General features: G+C 40.5%; 1 protein-coding gene across 1 annotated transcript; it reads left to right on the top strand.

Moving 5' to 3' along the window:
• The first annotated feature begins 1,452 nt into the window (after nt 1-1,452).
• Nucleotides 1,453-10,156, top strand: GCM2 (glial cells missing transcription factor 2). The gene is made up of 5 exons (XM_030549535.1): nt 1,453-1,542; nt 4,994-5,246; nt 6,128-6,240; nt 8,899-9,024; nt 9,275-10,156. Exons 1-5 carry the CDS (start codon nt 1,453-1,455, stop codon nt 10,154-10,156), a joined length of 1,464 nt encoding a protein of 487 aa, XP_030405395.1.
• The last annotated feature ends 203 nt before the right edge of the window (nt 10,157-10,359 follow it).

Here is a 10,359-nt window from a genome sequence, read left to right as displayed (position 1 = left end):
ATAGCAGCAGCTAGAGAGGAGACTCCGAACCTAGCGATTGCTGGAAACATCTTCTCATGTACCATACCCGAAGGCTTGCAGGAGCACAGGTGTATCATGCCCTCCTGAAATTACAGGGCTGGATAAGAATCAGGCAGGTTTTGCTACAAGATCAGCAAAAATGCAGCACTGTAGAGTTTGCACATATGTAATCTCCTGCTGTTTGCACAGATTCCAACATGCAGGTGCTTTTAGAAATCCGCCCCTTCTGCGACATAAATCATGATCGGTACCAGTGTGTGCACAATATATAGAATATATTGTCTTACTGAGGAGGCAAAACTTTGGACGTTTGCTGTTTGGCCCTCTCAGAACTGGAGGCCAAATGAATAAGGCTTGATCTAAAACCAAGAGACAAGCTGTGATCTTGGTGATTTAGTATAGCCTTGAATTCATTATTGTCCTTCATGTCGCATTTCTAGTTTCTAGAAATCAGACGCGGGGGCGGAGGGAGGGGAAAATGAATATTTCATACCGTAGCAGTATAGTAGTGTCAACTTTTAGGACTGTTTCGGACGTTCATTCATTCTGTATTATTTATCGGAGTAAAAACTCGCACTGATGCAAATAAAAGTGCCTGCCAGATTTCAGGACTGTGCAGTGACTTGCGGAACGTCTTTCCGTTTGCCTTCCAGCTGTGTTTTAGAGTTAGTCTTGCCCTAAGCCTGGTATCAAAATAGAATAGGTAAAAATAAAATACTTGTGGAAGTAGCTTCGCGTTTTCGTCCTGCCACTCAGGTGCTGCATCCAAAGCCTCCCTTCGAAGGTGCCCCTGGAACGGACTGTAAAACCGATTGTCCAGGTGTGACTATCACCCGTAAGCCGTTCTTCGGCCTTGTCAGCGTAGATGATTGCGCTCTTGGCTAAACACAGGGTGATTACAAACCAAAGCGGGCTGCTCGCTGACTTTGAGGACTGGGACTGTTTTTTGCAATATTGTACTGGCCCTGCTGCCCCCTTTTGCCCTTTGCGGCTGGCTCTGGTTGTCCAGGGACTCAGTGTCCAAGTGTCTCGGATTTCCAAACTTTTTCTTCGCGTTCAGTGACTAGAAGGGAGGAGTCGGCCTTAAAACAAAGCAAACACCCCCCCCCCCCCGCGTTTAACACAGATCAGTTACGTGGGAGGGAGATGGACGGGGCAAGCCGGGAGACTGTCTCACATCCACACATAAAAGCGGGAATCAAAAGGCACAGCAGGAGCTGCCCGCTCCTTTCAGCACCGCTGTCCCCGGACAGGGCAAAGCGCTAGCACTGCACGCGCCAGCTAAACTCAGCGCCTTGGCCAAGCAGCAGCTGCCCTGCACGCCGCTTCTCCTTTGCAGTTCGGTGTCTGTTAAGTCCTCCTCCTGTTTTCAGACTTGCTGCGTAGCGTCCCGGAGCAGAGGCGGCAGCTCCCTGCCAGCCGATGGCGAACATGTCCAAGGGCCCCCAGGAAGACTCGGACTGCGTGTGCTCCTACGGGATGAAGCTAACCTGGGATATCAATGACCCCAAACTGCCTCAGGTAGGACGGAGAGAAGGGTGGTTGCTGCTGGGGGTTGAGGGAGCAGGGATTTGATCTCTCACGGAGATGCTCTTCGCTCGCTGTAGCCAGCCCAGAATGAATGAGGGATCACTGCCCCAACTGAACAGCTAATATTTGCCTATACTGAATTCAAGCACTTCTTTAAAGCTAACAAGGACGTGCTTCAGAACCGTACAGCCTGCTACCCTGGCTGCCTCGGGGGTCGGGGCACTTTGAAGTTCCATGCACAGGAGACGTAGATCCTGGACTCTAGAGTAAAGGTTTTAATAAAACTGGTTAAAGCTCAGAGTTTGCCTCATATTGGCAAATTAGATCGGTGAGGTTAAGTGGATTGGGGAATCGGAATGTAGACAACTAGGAATCTGAAGTTGTAAAGGAAAGAAACCAGAATTATTCTTCTGCTATGTTTGTTTGCTCTTTGTAGTTTCTGAAATTTGTCAGAAAAGAAACGAGATCTCACAGTGATCACTATATTTTAATTATGTGCTAACAAGAAATTATACCTGCCTTGTTTCTTTTCAAAGGGATAGACGGTGTATGTTTGGATAGTTTTGTGCCTGGTGATATCATTGTATATTTGTTTATCAGGCTACTTTACTTAAACTGGTATAAACTGAGAAAGACAAGGTGGGTGGGGTAATATCTTTTACTGGACCAACTTCTGTTGGTGAGAGAGCCATGATTTCCATCTACAGGGTGCTGGGAAAGGTACTCAGAAGTGCCACAGCTCAATACAAGGTGGGGCATATTGTTAAGCATGCGAATATCAACTAGTGATTTGTTGAGAATGATGGGGGACAGTCATATTTTAATCCTTCTTTATAATGATATTCAGATATTTCCATATATATTTAAGAGCTTAGAAAATATTTGAGTGTCATAGAAAGCCCTCCTTAAATAAGTTTTAGATTAGCTATTACTGTAGGTCCAGTGACGAAATGGTTCTCAAGGGTTTCCAGACCAATATTAAAACAGAAGCAAAGTTTCAGGACCCTCTCAACCTCCCTGAAACCTGTTTTAGACACACACGCATGCACGCACCCTGTGGTTGCGACCCCAAGTATGAGAGCTCATGCAATAGGGGTGAAGCTGGAAGAAGAGATTTCCTGACTTTACCTACACTTTTAGCCTCAGAACTTTCAGTCTGGTTATATTCTAAAGAATATAAAGTAGGCTTTGTTATATCATTCAAAAAAGAATGGTTTGGAGAATGTTTTCTGCTGAGGAAGAATTCAGTTGTGTGGAACATTAAGAGCCTGATTCCGCGAAAGATTACTCACACAAGGAGTCCCATTGAAATCAGTTAGACTACTCAGGTGATATTTACTTCACTGGGATTCCGTGCCTTAATAAAATTGCTTCTGTGCATACATTTTTGCAGTATCAGGACCTCAATGTCCAAGTTACAAGAATAGAGTGAGAGTTTAAAACCATCGATTTGCATCGTTATAAAAGACAACGTGTGCATTCCTGGTTTCATTCAAATCAATGGCAAAACTCCCATCAATTTCAGTGGTGTCAGGATTTTGCCTAATTTGTTGCTCCAGGTAATAGAGGGATTATGGAGAAGAATTTTAAGGCTTTCCATAGTCACGTAGTAGGTTTATCTGGAAAAATCAGAAATTGATTCTCATGATTCAAAAAATCTTATCTGATAGAACTTATGATACAACATAAGTTAAAACCTTCTCTCCAAATCCTTAATTTTTTCAGAAACTGCCTTGCTTGACTCTTCAATTATGCAGGTAATCTGAAACTGTAAAAGGTACTTCAATCTAACAAGGGGGGAAAACATATATTCCTGCAAACAGCTAAAGCAATACATCACAGGATGGAAAAAAATAATAATGAATTTAAGAGCTTAGTTTATATCTTTTGGAGTTACAATTTCATTATAGCCTCTGATGAAGTTGTGTGTTGTGATTAATGAGAATAAATATTTCCATTTTCAAATGTAAAATGATATCTTGATAGAGAAAAGGTAGGTGAGGTAATATCTTTATTGAACCAGCTTCTGTTGCTGGAAGATACAAGATTTCCAGGTGCACAAAGCTCTTTTTCAGTCCTGGGAAGAAAGCAGAGTGTCTGAGCTAAATATCTTGATGTCCATCATTGCTTATAGAACAATTAGTAATAAAAAGTCAGACTTGACAGATGATGATTTGAACAGCCCTGGATGAATTTTTTTCCCCTTTAAATCTTAGCTGCCTTTGACATCTCTTTGTTAGAAAATGGTGTCTGTCATTATTCAAATAATTTAAAATGTTTTACAAGTTTGTTGAGTTATCTAGTGGTTTAATAGATTTTAATATTTAATACATTACTCTGGATTTTTAAATAATGGTTTAGCACCCAATAGCTTGTTTCTTTTAAAATCTATTTTTGTAGTCCCTAAAGCTTGCCATTTAATCATTTGGGTGCCAATCCTGCAAACACTTATGGGCAAGCTTAATTTCATGTACATGTGTAGTCCAACTGAGTACATGGGAATCACTTGCAGGCATAAAGTTAAGCAAATGACTAAGTTTTGCAGGATCAGGATCTTACTTTTCTTTACTCTAACAAAGAAAATGGTTTCAAAAAAATTTTCATTCTATCATTTTTCTAAGAAATTACATTTTGATTGGCAACTCTTTGAAAACAAGTCTTAATATCCCAATTTCAAAACATGCTTCTTTTAAACCTATTGAGTATATTCCACAGATATATATTATTTATACTTACAATCAACTAACATTATTTTGGTGGAAGGTCTTTTCAAGTCTTATTAAATGCATTTTAAGTAATGGTGACATCAAAACTTTTACTCAGAATATTTCTGGTTTTTATTAATCTGTAAACCCTAAATCCTGAAATGGGTATAGCATAAGAGAACGAGAGCTGGATTTTATTTATCCTTGTGCATCAAACTGTTTATTAAGTTCTTGTTGCTGGCCAATCAGTTACAACTGTGTAAACCAAAGAGTATTGTATTGCAAAGGAGTCGCTGATCACAGACTGTTTTATTATGGGTGGAGTTGGGCAAGATGGGAGGAGCTCAGTTTGATTCTCACAACCCAGATTGAGTTTACAGGACTGGCAGTTTTTTAAAAAAATTCTTTTTGCTTGTACATTGTGCACATTTGATTTAGAGTTATTGAGAGGCAATAGACATGGGACCCGACAATGTTATTTTTACAGAATTATGTTTTAGAATAGAGCTGTGCGTTAAGGACAGTATTATTTCCGTTTGTTGTTCTAAGTTTACTTCTCTTTAACTTCCTCAGGTAACTTCTTGTTGTGTATAATGGGACAGGATAAAAAGGATAGACTGAGTAGTTTTTACTATGCTGAGGTACTCTGTTAATACGTTCTCATTCTTTCTCGCTGGTCTCCATTTCCCCCTTCCTTTCTATTGTTGCCCCTCCCCCCTAACCCAACTGTGGTACAGGAGCCAAAGCACTTGGATGGCTTCCAGGAGTGGCCAGATGGCTATGTGCGATTTATCTACTCCGTCGAGGACAAGAACGCACAGCGGCATCTCAGTGGCTGGGCCATGCGCAACACCAATAATCACAACTGCCAGATCCTCAAGAAGTCGTGCCTTGGAGTGGTGGTTTGTGCTAGGAACTGCATGCTGCCAGATGGTACCAGGCTGCAGCTCCGACCTGCTATCTGTGACAAGGCACGCCAGAAGCAACAAAGTGAGAGAAGTCTGAGGGGTGGGACTCCAAAGGCTGAACCATTCTTTTCAATTGGGCCTGATTTCAGGCCCAAATGAACCTAATTCCCACTCACAGACAGATCTGACTCATCCTGCTTATATTATTAGTGGCAAAGAGAGTGTTAAAACAGTAGCTCCAAATTTCAAAAATGTGTGTGTCTGGTAGATAGTTCAGCAGAGATGGGCCTACATAATGGACTCATATTTAAATCTAAACATCCCTGATGTTCAAAGTGAATACATCAAGTATTTATCTCGAGTCCATTAGTATGTACCATATATACTCATTCATAAGCTGAATATTTTTGGTAAAAAAGTGACACATCAAAGAGTGGGAGTCAGCTTATAAATGGGTCTACACCAAAATGTGATGATTTTAAACTCTATAGAATCATTGAATTGAATAACTAATACATTGTCATTTTGTTTACCTGGTGCACCGCTTCCTGCAGCTCCCATTGGCTGGAAACGGCGAATCGCGGCCACAGGGAGCTGAGGGGCTCCATGCCTGCAGATGCTCCAAGTAAACAAAACATCCCGCCAGCAGCTTACCCTGATGGGCTGGGAGCCAAAGTTTGCCAACCCCTGAAATATAGGGTCAGCTTATGAAAGGGTCATGCAGTTTTTGCTATTTTTACCTAACCATCTTGGGGGATCAGTTTATGAACGAATGGCTAATGAACAAGTATATACATGAGTTCAGCTATGCTTCTTAGTGTACCTTATATTGCTTGAGTATTATATTTTGATTTGGAGTTTAATTGAAGGATCAGTTATAGAGTGGTTGAACCCGACGGTGTTCTTAGCTGATTTCTCCATTTTAACCATGCTCTTCAATATCGGCCTTATCTGATTTCACAGAGAAAGCCTGTCCAAACTGTAACTCAGCCCTAGAGATAATTCCTTGCCGGGGACACAGTGGCTATCCAGTCACTAACTTTTGGAGGCTTGATGGCAAGGCAATATTTTTCCAGGTAAGATATAAATAGTCCTTAAGCTTACCTTACTTCTTGTTATTGCTATGGATTTATAAAAGCTCTTGATGAATGTTACATACAATTACAGTCATGAGGCTTGTTCTTACCTTTACACATTTCTTACAATAGAATTTCATTAAAGGCCTAATGCTGTAGTCCTTGCACAGAGAGGACTCCCAGCCCTTAACATGGACTAAATCCCATATTACTTAAAGAAGAAACTCTCCTGCTGAATTTCATGCATAAACTGTATGGAATCAAGTAAAATGGGAGATATGCCTGCGCAAGGACTGACCAGGATGTAAATATGTCTATTGGTTAGATTTAACTCCATTAAAAGAACTTTCATTTAATTGTTTGATTAATTCACTGTGTAGGAATTAACATCAGTGGTCTATGCTTAATATTTAACTTTTACTGAACTAAGAGGAAAATGAAAGGAAATCTTGGCTAGCGTGGTACACTGGATAAATGTGATTACTCTGATCATGTTCCCTAAACCTCTGTGTGTTCCAAAATATCCCATTTTACTGTTCAAAATGTTACTTCACAGCAGGGCAGAAACTGAAAAGCATATTTCTTTAGTAGAATAGTCACAGATTACAAACAATTTTACTCTTTCTATTCAATATAGGGGGATTTTTATACACTATTTTAGTTATTCCTATACTTAACTTTACCTAGCTGAGTAGTGCCATTGAAGCTAATGGAACTATGCTTGTGAGAAAAGATAAGCATGAGCATAACAGTTTGCAAGACTGGGGTCTAAATCTAAAGAGACCACTTCACTGATCCTCATTAGTGCTGGTCGCTTTTTAAAACTTAAATGGCCCGAGTAGCATTTAGATTAAAAATCCATATTTAATATGAACATTGGTAAATTAAATAGCAAAAAGATAGTATCCTATAGCAGATGTTTGTCATTTCAGCACATGAGGTTTCTTTCTTCACCAGTAGGTTCATATTACAATAGTGATCATCTGGATAGGGTTCTACAATTTTTTTTAAACCAGCCAATTCCTGCAAACACTTAAGCATGTAAATAGTCTCATTGACTTCAAAAAGGATCAGGGTCTAAAACTAAGACAAAAATGGCAATCTTTCAGAAGTGGTGTGCTGAGTCTTCATTTATTCACTCTAATTTAAGGTTTCATGTGCCAGTAATACGTTAATGTTTGTAGATGGTCTCTTTCTATAACTCTATAATATATAACTAAACTATTGTTGTATGTGAAGTAAATGAGGTTTTTAAGATGTAAAAGAAGCTTCATTTAAAATTAAATTAAAATGCCACTGAAAAAAATCAGCTTGTGTGCCACCTTCACTCGTGCTATAGGTTGCCTACCCCCGTTCTACAGAATACATTTCAGAGTTGTTTTTAAAATAAAGAATGTTTGTCAGTGAGTACAGTGCAAGCTCTTTAAAGCTGATGTATACTGTTTTAATGGTGGCTATTATGAAGCAGAACTAAGATTTTGAACTGCAGAACTCCTAATCTTTCCTCCCAGATCCTCTTAGCTACTCCTGAGCTCCATGGACAACATTTGTATTCCCCTTCCTCCAAATCCAGAATTTTGGAGTCATATTTGACTCCTCCCTCCCTTTTCCTTTTCACTCACATTTGCACAAGCAAATCACATTGCTTAATTCTTCACAGCATCACTAATCTGCAACCTCCTTCTCCTCTCCACTCTAATGGCTAAATTACTGGCCCATGCTAAGGTCATCTCACACCTTGCACTGAAATTTTCTCTCCAGTTCTCTTTTATTACTAACTTCACCCCTTTCCAGCCCATCCATAATACTGTTACCAAAATCATTAATCTCCTATATCACTGCAACCATGACACCTTCTCCTTAGTGTCATTTCTCTGGCTCCCCATAGTGCTGCCCATCAATTTCAAGCTTCACAGCTTTGTTCTTAAGTCTCTTTATCACATCTACATCTACATGTTTGAGCTGATCCTCTTTTGTATTCCATATCAGCCACCCCCGAACTCTTTTGCCCGCAATGCCAACCTTGATACCCTCTCTGCCTCCTTCTGCCACAAACATTTCCATGCTCTCTGCTGTGCGGTCCCTTTTGCTTGGGATGCCCTTTCAAAATCTATTCTTCAACCTCCATCTGCACCTCACCTCGTTCACTCCTAAAAACTCATGTATACAGCATTGATTAAAACAATTCTTTACCTTGTTGTTTAAAAATAGATACGGCACACAAAACATTTGAACTATGAAGCCATCTGTCTGCTTACTTGAGTAACCATGTCATCATGCCTCCATAACACAGGTTCCTCTAACTGTCTCCCCTTCCCAGGGGAGCTGGAACAATTTGTATAGTGGGGGTGCTGAGAACCATTGAACCAAACTGTAAACCCTGCATATAATGGAAATCACTTCAAGCCAAGGGAGTGCGGTCACGCCTCCAGCACCCCTAGTTCCAGCACCTATGCCCCTTCCTGGTGTATGTTACACTTGTCTAATAAGTCCATTGTTTAGACTGTAAGCTGTTTGAGCATGCACTTTTCTATCTTTTCTGTGAAGCACCGAGCATTCTCGTGGGTGCTATAAAATAATAAATAACCATAAGCTTTAGTTGCCTACTTATTAATGTCTTTAGATAAGCGAATTATCAATGTGTTAACACTACTGCAGGCCAAAGGAGTCCATGACCACCCTAGACCAGAGAGTAAATCAGAGACAGAGGCAAGAAGAAGTGCCATTAAGAAACAAGTGTCCTCTTCTCACCTTTCCCAGAAAAAGAGGCTTATAGACTCGGAGGTAATTGTAGATCTGCATTTTCATTACAAAGATGTTGTAACTATGTATTGTGAGTCATATGGTATAACAAAATCCTTACAAGACACCTCAGCAGCTTGCTTTGCTCCTATGCGCAGAGGGGGTTGTTAAAGCAGTGAAGAGGCTGTCAAAGATGCAATGAGCAATAATACAAGTAAGCCTATAGAGCTGTGCGTGCATGTGTACAACATTTATTTCTGGATCTCAAAGACCTGTTTTCATATTCTTTCAGACAAGAAGGTATCATGATAGCAGTGGTCATTTCAACAACATTCATCATTTGTCATGCATGGAAGGCCCAGAAAAATTCAGTATCATTACAGACACCAGCTTCCCAATTCCAACTCAGCCTCACCCTGCATTTCAAAATACAGATCCTTACAAAGCTACTTATGACTCAGCCAGCTTCCAAGGGGACATGGCATCACCATTCCAAAAGTGTCCTAACCCAAGAATCGTTCTACCTAGGCCTGGGGGCTATGAATTTGAAGTTCCTAATTATATAAATTCCAGCTCATATCCAACATTTTACAAAGATTTGGGAAATACCCCAGTGAATACAGACCCCCTTAGTTTGACTGGACTTCAGCATAATGGTAATTCATTGAATGCCCACGATAAACACTTTGATAGTGGACATCATGGGCCAAAACAAATTTTTGGGAAAACTAGTTATGGAGATAGGAGTGACTATGGACAGATTCAAGCAAATGCTAATCCCCCTTACTACAGTGGGGAGTATCCTTGCAGGTATGGTAGCAATTCCTCTCCAGCTGCCACAGCTTTACAAACTGTTATCACTACAACTACTAAAGTATCCTACCAGGCCTACAAGCCCTCTGTGGTGAAGTACAGTGACAACATGTGTGATGTAAAAAATCCTCAGAACTGTACCTATACAGCAGAAAACATTTCAGGAACTGTTTATCCTGGGATAAAGATTCAAGAAGACTATGGTGTGGTCAAACCAGCTTTGCTTTACCAGCATGATCCAGTTCCCACAAAGTCAGAACAAGTGGAGACTGTGGATACATATCAGTATGGGCCAAACCCAGGAAACAGTTGCTCTGAGCATGAAGGACAGTCATTCAGATTTGAGAGTGGTGAATACTAAATGCCATGTGTTTTAATACTAATAATGTGAATACTAAACCCTCGTGATTGGGAGTTAGGGTGATCAGATACCAAGTGTGAAAATCAGGACACTTTTTTTCAGGGTGTGTGTGGGAGTATAGCTGCATGTATAAGACAAAGCCCCTCACATGGGGTGCTCCTGATAACATGGGGATGTTTGGTCATGCATTGGGGACTCTGAGG

Source organism: Gopherus evgoodei, chromosome 2, assembly GCF_007399415.2.
Source record: "Gopherus evgoodei ecotype Sinaloan lineage chromosome 2, rGopEvg1_v1.p, whole genome shotgun sequence".
Taxonomy (NCBI): Eukaryota; Metazoa; Chordata; order Testudines; family Testudinidae; genus Gopherus; species Gopherus evgoodei.
The sequence above is the reverse complement of the archived record's forward strand: the minus strand, read 5'-3'. Positions and strand labels throughout refer to the sequence as shown.